The sequence below is a fragment of the Pogona vitticeps genome, chromosome 1, assembly GCF_051106095.1.
Source record: "Pogona vitticeps strain Pit_001003342236 chromosome 1, PviZW2.1, whole genome shotgun sequence".
Lineage (NCBI taxonomy): Eukaryota > Metazoa > Chordata > Lepidosauria > Squamata > Agamidae > Pogona > Pogona vitticeps.
Genome location: NC_135783.1, coordinates 203,992,470 through 204,012,671, shown reverse-complemented (window position 1 = coordinate 204,012,671; position 20,202 = coordinate 203,992,470). Strand labels below are relative to the sequence as shown.

General features: G+C 41.6%; 1 protein-coding gene across 4 annotated transcripts in view; it reads left to right on the top strand.

The window, feature by feature from the left end:
• UBR3 (ubiquitin protein ligase E3 component n-recognin 3) overlaps positions 1 to 20,202 on the top strand; it is a 129,316-nt gene that overhangs the window by 41,248 nt on the left and 67,866 nt on the right. For all 4 annotated transcript variants that reach the window (XM_072981561.2, XM_072981571.2, XM_072981565.2 and 1 more), the window contains exons 10-19: positions 1,584 to 1,717; positions 3,481 to 3,567; positions 5,790 to 5,855; positions 5,951 to 6,040; positions 7,512 to 7,640; positions 7,736 to 7,788; positions 9,997 to 10,130; positions 12,569 to 12,656; positions 13,774 to 13,913; positions 15,703 to 15,799. In XM_072981561.2, coding sequence (XP_072837662.2) covers positions 1,584 to 1,717; positions 3,481 to 3,567; positions 5,790 to 5,855; positions 5,951 to 6,040; positions 7,512 to 7,640; positions 7,736 to 7,788; positions 9,997 to 10,130; positions 12,569 to 12,656; positions 13,774 to 13,913; positions 15,703 to 15,799 — 1,018 coding nt within the window. The remainder of the gene's footprint in view (positions 1 to 1,583; positions 1,718 to 3,480; positions 3,568 to 5,789; positions 5,856 to 5,950; positions 6,041 to 7,511; positions 7,641 to 7,735; positions 7,789 to 9,996; positions 10,131 to 12,568; positions 12,657 to 13,773; positions 13,914 to 15,702; positions 15,800 to 20,202) is intronic.

The following is a 20,202-nucleotide window of genomic DNA, read 5'->3' as shown; positions in this document are numbered from 1 at the left end:
GGTCTTATGATTTGCTTACATGGTCCACTTTCTCTTTAATTGTTCTTCCATTGAGTGGAATTGTCAGTAGTATTTCCAGTGGGTGCATTTGGCTCCTGCCCCCCAGCTTATTTCAAGCCATGTACATGTATACTTTAAAGAGGAAGAACTGAATTTTCTTGATGTAGAAAACTGAAGTTACGGATAAACAATGTGGTGATAACAAACTGAAAATATTAGTTCAGGAAACCATGCATTTCATCATTTTACACCAGTGGCTCCCAACCTTGGGTGATCTAGGTGTTCATGGGCTGCAATTCCCAGAAGCTTTCTCCACCAGCTGTGCTGGCCAGGATTTCTGGGAGGTGTCGTCCAAGAACACATGGCTTAGCTAAGGTTGGGAATCACTGTAAAACAGCTGGAGAATGTGTGATTGTTTACCTCCGCTCTTAGGCTCAGAAATAGCAGAGCTAATAGAGGTATGTAACATCATCAGTTTTGATTGGCAGATTGCCTTATGTAGTTATGTCAAAGAATACTGCTTTGGGCAAGTTTTGAAAATCCTGGAGCTGATCAGTTCAGCTTCTTCATACAGCTTTATTCTACAGTTCTTGAATTAGTATATCGTGATGGCAGAAAATCATAGAATGGTAGAAAAGCTGTTCATCTGAGCCTGTCCCTTCGAGCTGAAAAAGAATCTTTTTTTTTTAATCTGAAAATCCGTATTTTTCCATAAAATACCAAAGAAAGTATTGCTCAAAGTAGTGTTTTAGTCAGATATGTGCAACAGGCAGCTGTTGTGAAACTTTGCTTTCTTAGCAAGTTACTGCACTAGAAAGTTACACTCAGTTATTTGTGTATTCTGCTGGAGCTGAATGTCCATGTGCAAAAATTTGATGTGTCACTGGTATTTCAGATTCAGAGACACAATTGTGATCTTTCTGCCTTTGGCTGCTGTGACAGGGTCTGTTGTCACTTGTACATACCCCTTTGGGTGAAATAATCATGCTGTCTTTCCAATCTAAATTTTTATCTGAGCTGCCCCTGTAGATCAAGATGAGTAATCTGTGGCCCATGGAGGGGATATGCCTGTTGCTACCCTCTTTGAAATTTTTATGTGTGCTTTATTTTAAGTGGAGGTATGAGTAAACATTAAGCACTTCCACACTGAATTTCCACGGTGCTCAAGGGGTGCAGGCCCAGAAAGTTTGAGGTGTTGGGTTTGATGTTGGCTCCAGAGCTATCAGAGTGGCCATGTCTACTGTAGATACTCCGTAGGCCAGGTATAAAATACATAGTGTATAGTGAGGTGGACAACTTCCAGATGTCCAGGAGCAACACGTGCCCACCCTGAATGCTGGAGAAGTGCACTTGTTACAGTGTTTTTCACCTCCCAAAACGTGTTTCTTCTCTTTAAAAAAACCAAAACAAAACTCTTTCTCTGTGTATCACTTAACTGGAAAAACTTAGTTGCTTTTTCATTGCCTCCCTCTAGTGGCTGCAGGGAGGAATTTCACCATTTTAATATTTTATTTACATGGTCCCCCCCCCCCCAAAAAAAGCAGAGAATGCTGAAATGTACAATTTTGTATTAATCCTTTAAGGGATGAATTTAAACAAGAGGGAACTTAATGAACACGTGGAGTTTGAATCCCAGACTTACTATGCTGCCTTTGCTGCTGAGCTGGAGGCCTGTGCGCAGCCCATGTGGGGACTCTTGTCACACTGCAAAGTCAGGGTAAGTTGAACTCTTGTTTGGCTTAGGTGGGTCTTTCAGTGACAGGCCGTTTTAAAAAGCAATGCGTAGTTGTATCAGTTATCACACCTTCCTGTATTATCCAGGTTGTTACATGTCCTAAGGCCCACTTGGGTCAGTGTAATACTTGTGAGCAATTGTATATTCTCAGATAGGTTGCTTGGAAGATTTGGATAGAAACAGGTAGCCGTCCATAAGTGAAGCAGTAGGAAACGTCTGGCCAGGAGTAGCACAATTGTAGTTTATGTCATCTTATCTGCAGCATGAATGAGGGAAAAACCTACAGCTTTCTTCAATAATGATCAGCATTTTTATTAATTATTTGATACATGTATATTATTTAAAAGTTTTTTAAATTGTGTATTTATGTATATATTTATTTAACTTGTATATATATATATATGTGCTGTCCAATAACATAGGTTCTTTGGGGTGTTTAAAAGCAAAAATAAAGGGTTACATCCATTACTCCTACCTTGAGTAGACTCATTGAATCACTACTATTTTGGTTAGTCAAAACATGTGAGTTTTGTGGATTCATTGTGTCTGCTTGAGTTAAGGCTATCAATTGGGTTTGGTCCCAACATTCAGATCTTCTAGAAAGAACTGCAACACATGCAAGTACGTGCAGCCTGTTCAGACTGTAAACGCCATGATCTCCAGCAACCTGGGTGGGTGTTCTGAGTGGGTTTCAGGCTACTTTTGTTTCTTCTCTAATCAAATATATCATGTCTAGAAAAAACAACAGCTTAATCTGGAAATCCCACACTCATCTGAATGCAGTATTACTTTATTGCTGAAGTCGTTTGGGTAGAGTATTTCAAAGTATTCTGTGCTAGATGCACAGTTTCTTTTCTGTAAGTATAAGGGGTCCTTCTGTCTGCAGAGGAAACGGCACTCCCGTGAGAGGAATCTTGCTCTCACCATCAGTCTTACAGCCTCCCAGCTCCCTACTATAGTTTTGCAGAGAGCTGCCGTGGGACAGTGGTCGTAATCTGTGTGTCAGAGTTGTTCCTGTTTGCTTTATCCAACAGTACAGAATGGATATAACGTGTGTGTGTGTGTGTGTGGGGGGGAAAGGATTATCAACATCAGTTCTTTTTTTTTTTTAAGTAATTTTGGTTACACAGTAATCTGAAAATTCAACTATTAACTCCAGCCTCTCATTTTGAAGTGAGTGACCTATTGCTAGGGGCCTGGTTTTGGCTTCTGAAGTTGTATGTGTGGTGAGTTTGGGGATAGGCTGTAAGCTTGTCTGCTCCCTTCTTTTATTTCTTCACCAAAGAGAAAAATGACTAAAAAACCCGCATACATTTAATGTATATTTAGTTGAAATCAGGTTCCGACTCACACTATTTATGAGAGCCTCCATTCTAATTAGTGGAATTTCCTAGTTTATCCATTATCACGTATAGTGGGTGATGAAAAAACATATAAGCTTGGGTCCCAGTCTTATCTGCAGTTTTAGAGGCCAAGTAACACGTCCTCCAAGTGTTGAAGCCACACTCTCATGGTCTGATGTGTTTTGCCATATGCCATCAGGACTGGTAATTTTAACTAAGGGAATCTCTTAACTCTACTGTGGTTTCTCTATTTAGAATGATTAGTTTAAATGTAACATCATAATTCTGTCTCAGATTATATTTTAGAAGAAAAGGAATTCTGGACATGTCTTGCTGTGTTTTTAGATGCTTGGGGAAAATTTATTTTTTTCAGTTTGTGCCACATTTTTGTTCCCATTTCAGGAGACGCAAGAGTACACACAAAATGTTGTTAAATATTGTCTAGAAGCACTCCAGGACTGGTTTGATGCAATCAACTTTGTGGATGAGGTTTGTGCATCCTATGTCTTAACTTGGCATTGTGGAGTTTCCTGTTATATACAAATGTGTCTTCTCATGTCCCTCCTGTCAGAGTGAGCCTTGCTTTTTAGCCTGCAAATATCTGATGCCCCGAGCAGGTGATATTTCTCTTTTGTTCCATTAGTGATCTTTCACTTTCTCTCTGCTCTTTATTTTCTTTCCCCTGTCCCTTTACTATCTCACTGGCCTTCCTTTGGTGACTGAAAGTGCATTCAGAAAACTGAGAGCAATTAGACCATTGAAAAACCCACTGACTCTTAAGATCTCCTTGTTTATTTATTTGCTACTTTATTTCATGCTTTTCCTCCTATGAGCTTAAGGGGGTGAACATGATTTTCCTTCTGACTTTGCACTTACAGTGGCCAAATGCAATAAGGCAGTCTGAAACTCTGCAACTTACCCAAGACATTCTGTGTACTAATAAACTAGTTAGTCCCTTTTGTTACGCTGGCTGGGTCTGAATAGAGAGAAGCCTGGTACTGCATGGGCCCTTCAGAGGATACAATGCGTCCCATTTCAGTCACGGGTGATGCAAGAGGATCCCTGTCTGACATCACAAAAATGAATGTCAAACTCATTATTGACTTAATGTATATTTATAATACCGTTCATTAAGATAATCAGAATATTGTTTACTTACGTTGCTTCTCACTGCAACAGTCTGAAGATACATAAGTAAACAGTATTCATGTTGCATCAGATGAAGCAGTATCTATGTTGCTGCTCCAAACAACGTGCCCCTCTTCCAGCTTATGTGTAGTATACAGTGGTGCTCCACATGACGACGATAATCCGTTCCCCTGAAATCGCTGTTAAGCAAAATCGTCATCATGCAAGAAACAATTCCCCATTGGAATGCATTGAAGCCCATTTAATGCGTTCCAATGGGGAAATACCTCGTCGCTAAGATCACCCATAGGGAAGCCATTTTCCGAGTGCCGATCATCTGTTAAAATGGCTGCCCTGCGAAGCATGGGTCCGGAAAACACAGGGCAGCCATTTTAGGAACCCGACGATCAGCTGGAAAAATCGTCTTGCGAACAAATGGTTTGCGAAGCACGGACCTAATCATCGTCAAACAAAAATCCCCCATAGGAAACATTGTCCTGCGGATTTGTCATTTAGCGGGGTCGCCGTCATGCGGGGCACCACTGTATATGGTTATAATGGGGAATGTCTGTCTCAGAAGCTGTTAGGGTTTTGGCGACAGTAGAAATACGCAGAGTTATTGAAGACACTTACAAGTTCTTCTTTGTTGCAAGACGGTTGTATTTACAAATATTTACAGTTATATACAGGCAGGCATCTCAACAGCATGGCAGGAACTCTTTATACAAACAGACAGCATGCATGGCAGCAAGTGGTGGTGGAGGAAGAGAGAGATACAAAGACATAGTCCACTTATATACATATACATGGCATTTTTAGTCCAATCAGAATACAGATGACTTCATCCTTTTGCACCTGGTCTTCTTCTGGTTTCAAGTCATTGCATCATCTCCAGAGTGATTCAGCATTCTCACATCTGTGCACAATGGCAGCTCGTTAATGAAACACTTATACATGTTCAGGCCTATAAAATTTCTATATTCTGACAGAAGCACTGGAGTGGAAGCATAAATTCATATGTATACAGTGGTGCCTCGCTTAACGAGCACCTCGCTGAGCGATGAAATCGCTTAACAAGGCGCTCTGGGCCATCGCTGGAGCATACGCTCAGCGATGGCCCCTATGGCGATTTTTCGCTTTGCGATATTCGCTAAGCGATTCGCTTAGCGAATATCGCATAACGAAGCGGGGGAGAACAGCTGATCGGCGGTTTCAAAATGGCCGCCGGAAGGTCCGCGCCGCATTTTTGCGCCCTGCCCTCGCTTACCGAGGGCGCGAAAGTGGCGGCGCTATGGAGGAACATCGCTTAACGGTGAGTTTTCAAGCCATAGGAACGCATTGAATGAAGTTCAATGCGTTTCTATGGCTTTTTTTATTCCGTTTAGCGATGTTTCGCTATAGCGAAGGTTAATCCGGAACGGATTAACCTCGCTATGCGAGGCACCACTGTATATAGAATTGTTTCTTGTGATACAGTGCTTGTTTCCCAGAATCCAGAGAAATGGAAATAGAAAATACTTCATTAGTGCATGAATTTAACCTAGTCATTGTTGAAAATGACATTACCTTTGTTTCTCTTGCAGCCTACTCCTAATCAGGTCTCTTTTCACCTGCCATTGCATCGTTACTATGCAATGTTTCTGAGTAAGGTAGGATCTTCTTTTTGAAGGGAGATAGGGGATATTCATCACATAGATTTGTAGTTTATGTTCTCATCAAATATATATTTGGTTTTTTCTCATAGGCTGTTAAATGCCAAGAAATAGAACTGGATTCTCTTCTCCCAGACCAAGAGATGTTGATGAAGTTAATGGTCCATCCACTTCAGATTCAGGTATGCTTGCCAAGGATTTTATTCTCTCAAGTGTATTGCAAGTTTGGGACCTGCTGATCAGCCATCATAGGTAAAATACCAGACTTTTCAAATCCCCTAGTGTTTGCTAGGGACAATTTATTTTTATTTGAATGTGTGATGGATCCATACCAAGCATTTGTTCAACTTTTTCTGGTGTCCACACTACACAAGGCTAAAATTGAGGCAACTGTGCTAAAGTGGGACAAATTTCTGTGTTTTAAAAAATGTGTGTGGGTTTCTTGGGGTGGTGGCGGCCGTTCAAATTGCTCCCATGTGTACTGGTGCAGCACAAGGCTTTCCATGCGTCATACCAAGACTCCTGAAGATTTAACCAGAAAATATTATTTGGAGAAAAGAGTGTGGCATTAGCAGTGATGTTCATATCCTAATAGGGAAGAGGTCTCACACTATATACCATTAAAGCAGAAAAATGAAAAAAAATGAAATGGCAGTATTATTATGCAGTGAAATAAGTCAAAATGGGAAGGTTTTGGGAGAGTACAGTAATAAGAGTACGGTGTGTGAATGGGTGGATGGTGGGCAGGGGAAGCAGGGGGAGGAAGATGAACTTGGCAGAAAAGATAGTTTAAATGAGGGGGACAGTAATAAGAGTTGGGAGTAAAATGTTGGGGAACATTTCAAGAGATGTTGGTTATGATGTTCTGGTTCATCCCACTACATCTGCTAGTAATTGCTGTCATGCATTTGGATGCAAATACTGGGATGGGCACTTCAGAACAGTTCAAATCAGCGACCGATGTAACAACACACAGGAACTCCCTGGAATTAACTGTGAAGAATCCCACTGTGTAAATGTAGGCTTGAGTGATGTTAAACTGCATGTATTAATCTGTGGTGTGCAAGTGTATAGTTAACCTAGTCATTTATTTATTTAAATATTTATATCCCGTATTTCTCCAGAAAAGGCCCTAAGGCAGCTTACATCTGAAAGCAAAAAAATTGTTACAATATTAAAAAAGAAATAAATATAATATTTAAGAAGTAGAAAACAGTACTAAAACACATTAAAAGCAACAAAAGCATTTTAAACAACAACAACAACAACAACAACAACAACAACAACAACAACAAAACCCTTCTTAGACAGCCAGTTGCTGAGGGAAAGCGTGCTTGAAGAGACACTCATGTCATCCCTCTCTGAGCAGCACATTTGTTTATTTGTGCTACTTGGAAATCATTCAGTAATTTTATTTTCAGTTGGCAGCAGGTAAAATCAAGTAGTGTTTGTGAGGTGTAGTATACTAGTACCCACTTCAGTATCCTGCAAGAGCTGTGCAACTCATTACGGAAGAGTTTTTCTTTCGTTTCCTTGTGCTTAAAAACAGATGGAATTAAAAGTGTGCCCAAGCGGCACATCCTATGTTGCTCAATACTTCCTCAAGACACAAAGTAAAAACCCGAACCGCTTTTCTTTTTGCTCTCTTGGTAGGCAAGCCTCTCCGAAATTCATAGTAATATGTGGGTGCGGAATGGTCTGCAGATTAAAGGACAAGCCATGACTTACGTGCAGTCTCACTTCTGTAATTCCATGATTGATCCTGACATTTATCTATTGCAGGTAGGTCAGTGCTTTCTATGACCTCATCTGTCCTAGAGTAGTAGAAAGCTGAACAGTGATGGCTAATACTTATATTGTGCTTCTTTGAAAAACAGGTCTGTGCTTCTAGACTTGATCCAGATTATTTTATTTCTTCTGTTTTTGAAAGGTAAGAGATTGTGTTTGTAATTTTTTTAAAAAATAAAACCTGTGTAAGCACTCTGTGAGGAGTCCCCCCCCCCAGTTTGGTATTTTAACAGCAGCCCCTTTGATCTACACGGATAGTGCCATTGTTGAACAGTGGCAGTGAGTGCACTGAATTACTTCTGCCCCTATTCAGTTTTCCTTGGCGGCAAAAGGAGAAATGTCTAAAGTGAACTGCTTGATAACTGAGTGGTTTAGGTATCTGGTTGTGGAGCCAAAGATTGGGAGTTTTATTCCCCACTGGGTCTCTTCTATGGGCTGGACTCGATGATCCATAGGGTCCCTTCCAGCTTTGCAGTTCTAAGCTTATTATAATAGTATATCATAGTTCCACTTCTGTCATGATATCTTTACTATCCTTCTAGCTGGGCTTCTCTTCTGTTTTGGAGTATGTCCAGCACACTGGGAAATTCCAGTGGTGGATGTTCTGGTGTGAGAGGAATGGGTGCAAAGGATTGAAATCAGTGTTAAGAAGGTCTGTAGTTGCTATTCCTTGTGAATGGAAGATAAAAGAAAACACAAGCCCATTGAATTGCTACTTGCTCACATTTCAGAAAGTAATCTGGCAAACGACTGGACAGATGAATAGATTTTTAGTAAATAGCAGAAATAATGTACAGTGGTGCCTCGCATTACGACGTTAATTCGTTCCAGCAAAATCGCTGTAGAACGAAAACATCATAATGCGAAAATAGAAAACCCATTGAAAAGCATTAAAACCAGTTTAATGTGTTCCAATGGGCTAAAAACTCAACGTCCAGCGAAGATCCTCCATAGGGCGGCCATTTTCGGTGTCTGTCTTGCGAGGAATCCGTCCCAGAAAACAGCGGGGAGCCATTTTATTTACCCGGCGGCCATTTTGAAACTGCTGATCAGCTGTAGGAAAATCGTCATTTTGCGAAGAATCGGTTCCCGAAGCAAAAGCAATCGCAAAAATGTCATCATAATGCGATTTTGTCATAAAGCGGGGCACGACTGTACACTGGATGCTTGTGTGATCTCAGCTGGGAGATTATTCCACATGGTGGGTGCCTACATAAAGTTTTGGTCTACATTGTAGGAGAAGAAAAGACTCACAAATGTGTTTTGATTATCTTAATTTCTAATAAAACTTTATAAAAGCAAAGGGTCCATTAACTGAAGATAACTTTTAGATATTTAAACAAAACCTTGCAAACTTCAGCTCTCTTGGTATCAGTGACCCTTGGGTGGTAAACAGATTCCAAACTGTGCTTGCACTCCGATTTCTGCCACTGTGCTGCCAAGGCTTCAGGATCAAACAAGCTCCATATGACAGGACTTGTGTAGTGTCCTTTGTCCTTTGAGTACTTTAAGACCTAAAAAGAGAATTCTGCTCATCTCAGTGGCTGTAGCAGCTGAGCTCTGTATATGTCACCTCTTCTGTCTGAATGCCAAAAGGGAGAAGAAACTAGTAACACTGTCGTGTTGTACTCTGTTTCTGAAGAGACAGCTATTGAAATGTATTTCTGCCCTATGGAGATCTCTGGGGATCTCTTTCCTCACTCCTCAGCCCCTTGGAGTTAATGGTTTAGAGGGAGAGCGACTAGCAGGGCTTAAAACTGTTCTGGTAAATGTTAAAGAGCCCTGTGATGCATAATTACAGTACTGCCAGAGGTGCATGCACATTTCCCGCCCTTCTCTTTCACTCTGTCATCCAAGAAAGAGTGAAGGAAATCCCACCAAGAGTGACAAGGGCCATTTCAAAGCACAACGTGTCCATAAGTGTGTGGAAGAAAAGAGAAAAGTGGGTGGAAAGCTGGGAGAAGTTCCACAAAGGCACGGCACAGAGTCGGTGGCAAACCCTAAAGTTCTGCCAAATTAAAGGTGCTTTTTATTCTGTTTTAAAGGTTTAATAATATAGTGTGCCTCCAGTATGCTAGTTTTAGAAGAGGTAGCCATGTGGAAGCATATCGACCAGTAACAAAAAGGGGGGGGGGAGATGATAAAAACGGTGTGGCACCTTAAAGATTGTTATATTTTAATGTGAGCTTCCATGGATCAAGTCCATTTCCTCAGTCATAATTGTCCAATATAGTAGTAATCAGAGAATTTTATATGGTCACATCATGCTATTGCACCAGGTCTTTAGCTGGAGACTTGTGGGATCTGTCATATTCTTAGTAATAATTTTGATCTCTCGCCTGTCATGTAGGTTCAAGGTAGTTGACCTCTTAACAATGGCTTCACAACATCAAAACACAGTGCTGGATTCTGAGCATGAGAGGTCGATGCTGGAAGGTGCCTTAACGTTCCTCGTCATTCTTTTAAGTCTTCGTTTACATTTAGGTAATAAATGCAATTTTCACCCTTATTTTTTAATTATAGCAGTTTCTGTGTCTAGATACGTTTGATCATAGCTTAAGTATCAGGTGCATGAGTTTAGGGAGGAATGGTGACTAAACAGCAAATAAATGGCTTGCTAATAATTTTCTTGAATTGTTTCCTGAAACCTTGACTTTTGTTAATAGTAAAGTAAGAATTCTATTGATTTATGTAAAAATGTATACATAAAAAGCTCAGGGCCTTATTATTGTATCATCAAAAAATATCAGTGGTGATTGAACAACAATGAGATAGAGCATTAAAACAGAAGCCAGTAAAATAGTATCAAGAGGGTAGAAATAACATCAACCCAAGTGAAATTGTTTTAAAAATTTACCATACTGTACCTGGAAGCTATAAGAGAAGAAACTAGACTTCTCCAGGAATAGAATTCACAGTTTGGTGCCACAGTAGAAAAAGCCCTGTTAGCTTTCCTAGCTGATGGGACTCATTGGCCAGAATCCTGTTGCACAAGTTGCCCCGTGCAGCTTTGATGGTGTCATCAGCCACATCCATGCAGTGGCCATTTTGGGGAGATTGAAAATGTCATCTCCCTTCTTCACCAGGTTCTGATGATCCCTAAGTATTCCCTTTGTCCTAGGAAGGCCTCGGGAACCACAGAATAGGGTAGGGAAAAAATTAAAGTTGGAAAATCACTGACACAGCTTTGAATCATTTCCTACCCTATTTGACAGCTCCCAAAGGCTTCCTATGACAACCTTAGGGATCCCCAGAACCTAGTGGGAGGAGAGAGAGGAAGCTTTTAATTCCCTCAAAATAGCTGTGACATGGCTGTGGCTGATGACATCATCAGAGCTGCACAGCATAGATGGACCAAGTGGATTTTGGCTGTTCTGTAATACATATATATATATAGTATTATAGTTAGAGTCTGTGATCTTTTGCTTGGGAAGGTCAGAGACAATTCATTTCCCCCCTCATCAACTTGAATCCGAACTGAGGTAAAAATTGGCAAATACTTGTTGTCCCATTTAACTCAGTCCTGCCTATAGCCTCTCTCTGGGATTTTGGACAGAGCTTTTTCTTCCCTCCTGCTGGGAGCTTGGATCTGTAGACAGGGCAGCAGCCCCTTCTCAGACTGGGTCCCCTTGGATGTTGACCAAGGCCCTTGGAGCTTTGCTTTCTAAAGCAGCTAAATTCATTGACGTCATGGGGAAACCCGGACTGGTTCTGACACCAGGTGGGCTTCTGGGTGCCTCTGTCATTCACCACCACATGGCCAGCCTCTCCTTCTAGCTTGAAAGTGGAGAGGGGGTGAAAGGGGATCTTCTCTGGCATTTAGGCTGAGGCTGCCAGTCGTGGGATTAGTTCCTGCTCCTCCTTGATTCCAGGCTTTTTGGAGGACTGTTTGTTCTTCTATTGATATTATTGCCTCAGAGTAATAAGGCTCCCACTGTCTGGCAGAGGCAAGTGGAAATGTGAGGAAATCAGGTGGGCAGCACGTGAAGGATGGGATAGCAAATCATCCACCTTTGCTTTTCATTTGGGGTTATATCTGGTCTTTTGTGTCTGAGGCGCAAACTTTTTTAATAACCAAATCCAAAAGTTGTTTCAGAGCAAATGGGCAAATAGCCTTACATCACGTGTTTTTGTATTAGGCATTTTACTTAGAAGTTAGGTAAAGGTAAAGGTTCCCCTTGACAATTTTTGTCCAGTCGTGTTCGACTCTAGGGGGCGGTGCTCATCCCCATTTCCAAGCCATAGAGCCAGCGTTTGTCCGAAGACAATCTTTCCGTGGTCACATGGCCAGTGCGACTTAGACACGGAACGCTGTTACCTTCCCACCGAAGTGGTCCCTATTTATCTACTCGCATTTGCATGCTTTCGAACCGCTAGGTTGGCGGGAGCTGGGACAAGCGACGGGAGCTCACTCCGTCGCGTGGATTCGATCTTATGACTGCTTGGTCTTCTGGCCCTGCAGCACAGGCTTCTGCGGTTTAGCCCGCAGCGCCACCACATCCCGTTAGATGTTAGAGTGAGTTAATTGCAGCTTATTTGGAAGTAATGGTACATCAGAGTATGTGGCTATACATGAATGGTCCTTAAATTGCACAGTTCTATGGAAAACTTTGGTTTTACACCATACTTTTCAAATTAGGAAGAAATTCCTTAGTAGCATCTCCAGTAAGTTCTTTACAAAAATGTGTCAGTCAAAAAATGTAGTATATCATTTAAGTTTATTTTAAAACGACTTGGCATTCAGGTTGAAAATTCAATCTACTAATACTCTGTTGATTTACAAAACAACTTTTTAAAAAAATATTCTGTTGTTGCACATTCAACACAGAGAATTTGTAAACTGAGGAAAAACAGTTCTACATTTTATTTCATGTAACATAGTGTGATATAATTTATCTTAATTTCCTGTTCCATGACTCTAGGAATGACCGATGATGAGATTCTGAGAGCAGAGATGGTAGCTCAATTGTGCATGAATGACAGAACTCACAGCGCACTCCTGGACCTTATATCCTTAACAAAGTAATAAATGAGTTTTTGATGTATAATTAATTACATGGAGTATTCCACTTGGATTTCATGCAAGAAAAGTAAGGATAGCGATAAGAGCAGTTGAATTCCTAGAAGCTTATTAGTGATGTTTGATTCTGCTAATTTGTAAATTCGTAATAATCTTTGTTTGTAATGCTGGTTGGTGGAAAAAGCACCCTGTAACTGGCCTCTTCAATCATACTCTGTTTCTGATAGAGAGAGAACAAATTGAAATGGTGTTTATTTTTCCATTGAGACAAACTGCCTTTCTCTAGCTGAGTCTTTTTACTTAGGGGAAGAACTGGGCAGTGTGTGACGACAGAAAAGCAATAAACACATTTTCTGTTAGCCGGTTCGTTTTAATTCCAGATTTGTTTCAGAGCTGTAATATATATAGTTATCCAGAAGGGTGCACTCTAGTATTATCCTTGTGATAATATAACTTTAAAGATACAAAATAATTGATATTTAAAGATGCAAATAGTATTGTTCTGCTGATCTTAGCAGAAGAGATAAATCTACAACTAGCCATCTTGGGTCCTTTCAAGGATAAAGGTGGGCTAAAAATATTTCAACTGAATTTAAGAAAACAGACAAAGAGATAAATAAATAGAGTTTTATTTCATACTTGGCAGAGGTGAAGGGTAGTTGTGGCTTGTTTGGTATTATTTTCTTCTTACACGTGGGATGGATTTAATTCGGTAAAAGTCAGATTAGCAGCAACACTGAATGTTACAATTATATAGTCATCTCCCATTATTTGTGATGATACTCTTGAAAAAACGGTGGCCTACAAGTACCATGAAGTACGTATGTCATCATGTCATTCAGTTACATATCTGATCAATCTTGGTTATAGAGTTAGAAAATTAGTAAGTCATTTGTGTACTTCTTCCAAAGCAAACAAACAAATAAATACAATTCAGCGTTAAAGCTTGAATGGTTGGCATTCGTTTTGAAATGTGGACCTCTTGTGGTGAAACTGAGTAGCTGCAGAAATCCCTGAACGGACTCCAAAATTAGCTCTCGCTGAACTCTTTATCCATGAAAACTTTCTAGCACTTTTTTGCTATTCCTCTTAACATAAAGATCACATTCCAGAAAACCCTAATCCTAAAAGTGGCATCCTTCCCGGAAGCTTAAGCTTTGAATCCATGTTGTCTGCTGTCGCGGATTTTAAAGCCCCCGTGTTCGAGCCGGGGGGTTCTATGCAGCAAGGGATGTATACACCCAAAGGTAGGCTGAGTTTTTACCCATGTGCTTGTGCAACGTGTTTGTGTATTGTCAACCAGACAGTAGTAATCGGCCCAAATCCTCCTGCCTAGTTATGGTGGCATAGCACAAACATCATAACTTTGGGAGGCAAAGAGTCCTAGGTTAAGAAATCACTGTAGATGTTACATTTTGCACACTGAGTGGTGTGACCCAGAGGCTGATTGACTGCATAGGCATTTGGCTTGCTCTTTGGCCTGTTGCCGGGATGAGCTAGTCCACTCCTAAAGATGGCAGCCAGACAATGTTTTTGTTGGAGTGAATCAGCCCACCCCTAAAACAGTCCTACCCGCACCTCTCTGGTCCCAGTGAGGGCCTCCTGCCTTTTTGGGTGTGGGCTGGGGTGCTCATTGTTGGTCTCTTTCTAGCATATGTGATTGTTGCGTGCAAACAAAAAAACCTTCCGTTTTTGATTTGCCATTTATTGTGAGGTGACCTAATAGAGCCACTTCAGGATATTGGTGAATTAAACACTTTGCCTGCAGAGGGGCAGAGGAAGTTAAAAATAATTTTCACTATACAGTGTATACAATATATATGCATGTGCATGTACACACTCAGACACAAGAAACTACCTACAACTGAATATGCTGCCGTTACGGTTTCTCGACTGGCCCTTTAAGACAGGGACAAGAAGTATAGTTGTGAAGGTATGTGAAATAGGCTGCAGCACGTTCTCAACTAGAGATGGGGACAAAGCGCCATCGAATTGCACCCCCCAGTGACCTGAGGAACAACAAATCAATTCCTCATTCATCTCACCTTTTTTCCTTTCCCTCAAGAGGAGGGGAAGCAGGGATCAAAGTGATCCTGCAGTGCTTTGATCCCTGCTGTCCCCGGCGCAGGGCTTAGCAAAAGGAGGGGGGCAGCAGGGAACAAAGCGATCCCGCAGCAGCTGGGGGATACTTTTGATTCTTTCCCTCCTCTTTTATGCTATGCAGGCATAGGAAGAGGAGGAAAGGGGAACCAAGCAATCTCCAAGCCCCGGGTGTAGGATTCCCTTCTGGCAGGCTTTAACAAGCAGCCTGAATGGAAAATCCCTCTCTGCTTATCTCCCTGAGGAACAGCTGATCTGTGGGGGCATAAGCAGATAGGGTACGAAGGGATGAATATAAGAGGGTTATATTTGTTGCTTCATAATTTGTTGGGGTCTCTGGACCCCAAGAATATGAAGCAACGAATATCTGACGAATCAGGGATATTTAACAAATATCCTGATTTGTTTTTATATTCGTCCCCATATCTACTCTCAACCTTTAAGGCAAGAGTACTCTTTTCTTAAGGATCACTTGTAATACTTGTATCCTACTACTTGCACTTGTAAAACGTGGATCAGATAAGGGTTGCTTGAGGTCTGTATGCCATTGCAATGCAAGGATTGCACCAAGTGGAGGGGAAAAGCACTTTCCACGCAAGAAAGTGGAGCGGGAAAGCAGGCATTATCAAAGCGCTTTGATGATTCCTGCTTCCCCCCTCCACTTTCTTGCGAGGAAAGTGCTTTCCCCCTCCACTTTATTTGCAAAATGTGGAGGGGGAAAGCAGGAATCAAATGCTTTGATCCCTCCCCCCTCCTTACCTCTGTGTATAAGACAACACTCAATTTTTAATCTAAAGATTTTAGAAGTATTGTCTAAAAGACGGGAAAATATGGTAATATCAAATAATATCAAAATATAAAAATCTTTCTGTAAAGATAAACCTGCAATAAATTTCAGAATTTAACAACAAACATGTTTTATCTCTTCAATGATAGCTGAAGTATGGGATAAGGAATTTGACCCAGTCATGGTGATTCTTCGAACTGTTTACCGTAGAGATGTTCAATCAGCAATGGACCGATACACAGCATTGTAAGTTGTATATATATTCTGAATCATGAAAAGTGAATACAGTACTGTGTTCTGGCAGTCTTTTAGACTAATAACTGTATTTATATACTGTTCTTTTATTAGTCTTGTGACGTTTTAGTGTTTTAATGTATTGAAATGTATACTACACGTACTATGTAGATCTGCTTTTGACTGCTTTTTTTGGAAAGGTTTAAAAAACTTCAATACATTGCAGAAAGCTTGTGGCATTGCAGTAAGAGTATTCACCACACACACAGTCTTTGTGTGGGAGAAGAACCACCATATTATCTTTCTAGCTGTTGCCCAGTTTCTAGTTTGCACCAGAAAGAATTAACCCATTAAATACGATTCTATGGACCTCCCATAAGCCGTGAGTTTGGAGATGTGGTCCTGAGCAGATATGCAGGTGGGCTGTGTCCTGCTTTTTAGTATAGCAGGAAAGTCTTCCTTTACTGCATTCAGATCAAGAAGGGGAACTTGAATCAGAGTATCTCTACAGGATCTATTGCAACCTATCAGCTGTTTCTGGGACATAGCTTTCAATCACTGGTATGCGTTAACCCTCAAAAGAAGGTGAATAGTCAATGTGTCACCTTAATTAGTGAAGAAAAACAATTTCACTTGCAGCTAAAAGATTGTTATTCATCTTGGATTGATAGATGTAAAACAAAAGTACTCACATGCACAATTTCATGCTTTTCATTAGGATAAATTCTGTGAAACATGTAGTTTTAATCCTTTTTTAAAAACTGCTATGGCTTGCTAAGGTGACATGTCAAAATGATGTATTACCTGCCATCTTTTTTTGCAAACGTGTAACCTTTTCATTTTTAGTGAATTGAATAATTTGTTCCTTGAGGCCAAGTAAAAACAAATGGGAAGTCAACCTTTTAAGTTACATCTATTCTTCTTTGTGGCCTCTGTGAATCACACTGTTGGTAATCCATGCATGTATGGATACTTGCCAGAGTATTCTAGAGCTTCTGTGGTAGCAAAGGAAAATACATTAGCATAGACCCCTCCCCTCTGGTATATGTGCCTTGGCGCCAAGGGTCTCCTTTCAGTTTCTTTCCACCGCCGCATTGAGAGCCTTGATCGTTGCTTCCGTGAGAAATCTGAAAATGAAAGTACGAAAGTTACTGAACTTTATTTCCCCCCCCTTCCGTTGTTTTCTTTTCAAAACCGGTTCTCGATTCATGGCCTTTTCAGGCCCATTTAAAAGCTGCGTAGCCTGTGATAACGAGATCCCACTCTCTGATGGCCTCCCTAAAAGCCTTTTTTGCCTCATTGAGGCCGTCAAACTTCCTTGTCCCCTCACTGCAAAAACTTTAAACGCGGAGTTCTCCGCAGTGGCCTCTCTAGACTCAAGCTTCGGCTCTTGGAGCATTCCCTAAAGCCATGGATGAAGCTGTTTCCGAAGCGACAAAACAGCGCCTGTCAGTGACTCCATGTCATTCCAATCATCGATAACCTATTCTGCCCTTGATATTGATGGTCACACAAGTGCACAAATATTTGACATTGAAACACTCAACGTGGAAAACAGGCTCCAAGAGAAAACCGTCCATGGATGCTTCCTCGGCACTGGAACCATCACCTCCGAAGAAGGCTAAGTCTTTGAAATCGAAGCCTTCCAAAACCGTTTCCCTGACTCCACAACCCCCAGAGTCTAGAAACCTCATCTACGTCAGTTCTCTTGCAGATGAGGAGGCACTTCCTCACCAACCTCACCATTCCAGTCTCCCGAATGGGAATAGCGTGTTGATTGACTCATGGCTTCCCCTGATAGCCCGCGACAATCCTCGGGCTCTCTGAGTGAGTCTTCACAGATTGCCTTGTCAGACATCCATTGCACTAAATGCAACCAGAAACTGTGCCTTACGTTGCCCCTGTAGACCTACCACCTCGGCCTCCGGCACATCAACAAAGGCATCAAGCCTATATGAGCGTCCGCTTGCCTTCTCGCGGGGAAAGAGATCACACTCAGCACCATCATTGGGATGCCGTTTGCCCTGATCGGTACCTAATGGAGAAGCCTGCCAAACACTATCGGCCATTCGCTCTTCCTGCTCCGGCGGTGCTGCCCCTGCAGGATGTCTCTGCTAGGGAGCCTTCGGTGTCAAAGTGATCTTATTACCATGATTGCCCAGGACTACCTGGCACCTCTTATCTGCCGGCACCTGAGAGCCCCAACCAAGCCGATCAATACTCCTCTGCTCCGGGCATGTTGCAGCACCAGCAAGTTACTATTTTCCTCTCCATTAGGAGGACCGCGAGCGCTCATCTTGCTCTGCATCACTGGTGTCTGTCTATTCCACCATAATACAATATGGTCCATCAACACCTTTACCACCTTGACAGCTCTGTCAACACTGACAACCACCTCCATTTCGACACACCTCGATACTGATCCTTTTGATATTGATGATCCTCAATATCGAACACTGTCCATGGACGCACCTTCCATGTTGGTAGCAGTCGAAGACCCTCATTATCGACCCCTGTCCATGGACGCATTTCTTTGGGGCGTCTCCGTGTCTCTTCCACATGGTCACAGCCATCCATGTTTATCAGTCACTACAGATTGATGTTCGGCAGTAATCTGATGCTGCTTCTGAGCATGCTGTTTTATCATCTGCTTTGGCACGACACCCTCCTCCAGGTACGGTAGCTTTTTAGTCACCCATAGTGTGATTCACAGAGGCCACAAAGAAGAATGACAGGTTATCTACCTGTAATTGTAGTTCTTCGAGTGGACCTCTGTGATTCACACGTCCCGACCCGGCCTCCCCACCATCACAACCTTTTCGTTATGCGGCAGTTGACCTAACTGGAGGGAGAGCCTTAGTGCCAAGGTACATATGCCGGGGGGAGGGATATATGCTAATGTATTTTTCCTTTGCTACTGCAGAAGCTCTAGAATATTGCGACGAGGCTCCGCACATGCGCGGATTACCATAGTATGAATCACAGAGGTCCACGTGAAGAAATATGATTACAGGTAGGTAACCTGTCATTCTTTCCCCTCCCCTTAATTTTGCATCTTTTGGAAGTGTTCCAGAGTTACTAATGATTGGCAGCAAAGACCAAGTTCAGATTTATTGTTGTTCCTTATTTTCAGTTAAGAAGAGTCAGGTAAGAATGATGTGTTCTTTCAGTTCAACTGAGAGAGTGGCCCAAATCCACTTGCCTTGGTTATGCTGGCGTAACATCAGTGGTGGGCCTTTGGAAGGCGAATTGCCCCAAGTTAAAAAAATGTTTATGGTGATTTCTTAACTTGGGGCAGTTTGCTTCCAAAAATCATGCAGCTTGCATAGCAATTCAAGACAACTTTGGCTAAGTTGGAGAGGAAGGAGACAAAGGAAGCTCTTGCTGCAAATTTAAAAAGCCATCTATCAACCTGATTTTCTGACGCCTGTGTCAGTTGATGCTCGAGAGTCATCAGTAGCATCACGACTGACATCAAAAACGACCTTTCTTTGGATGTTAGTTCTTTTTAGTCTTTCCAGGTTTACATTACATGCAAGGCTGTAATGTAGATGTTTGGGTTTTTGACATCAAGTATGTTGTCATCCGAAGACACAGATGAATCCACTGTCATGACATCTTCGGATGAAGTTCCAGTTGCCGTTCGTCCTTTATCCAGTTTTATGAGTGGTCCAGATGATGTTTTAAGCCAGTTATGACGTCTTTCCCCCACTTCTTAAATCATTTTTTCTTACTGTTGAAGAAGATATGTTAAGGAGGAAAAGACCAGAATAGAAAGGCAGTCTCCTTGAAGGGAAGACAGAAAAATGTAGGGGTGCTGTAGAGGTGTCATGGAAGGAAATGACCCAGCGAACATCGATGATGACGTTCAGAGGACTTCTCTGTTCTTGGTTGCTTCTTAAGGGTTTTCAGTGTCAAAGCTGTTTCATGTGCTGCACATCGTTTACCCTGACCTAGCAGCTCTCAGCCTTAATTATCTGCTCCCTAAAATGAGATTTCCTCAATCCACAGACTTTAATTAGCTGTTTAAATAGTAAATTACATTGAAAGCAGTGGTGCTTAGCTTCTGAGAACAGATGCATAGATTCTGTCTGTAATCCTGTAAGGTAGCAGTCTTGTAGCCCTGTGTGGTAGGCAATTTCTTTTTATTAAAAAAAGTCCATATTTTTCACTGTTGGCAATGATAGAATAGTGCAGCTCACAAACAAAACAAGCAAAAGGAAGTGATTAGGTTCATCCTGGGTGCAGTTGTGAAATTGACGAGAGTTCATGTTGGTCATTCTCAGCCAAACTTTCTATGACTTAAAGCCTGATCCATAACCATGCTTTATGGAGACGAAGAGCTTGACTGCAGGCCTGTTGCTCCCCCCCACCCCGGTACTTTTAAAGAAAAGAAATTACAAAAGTACTATGTC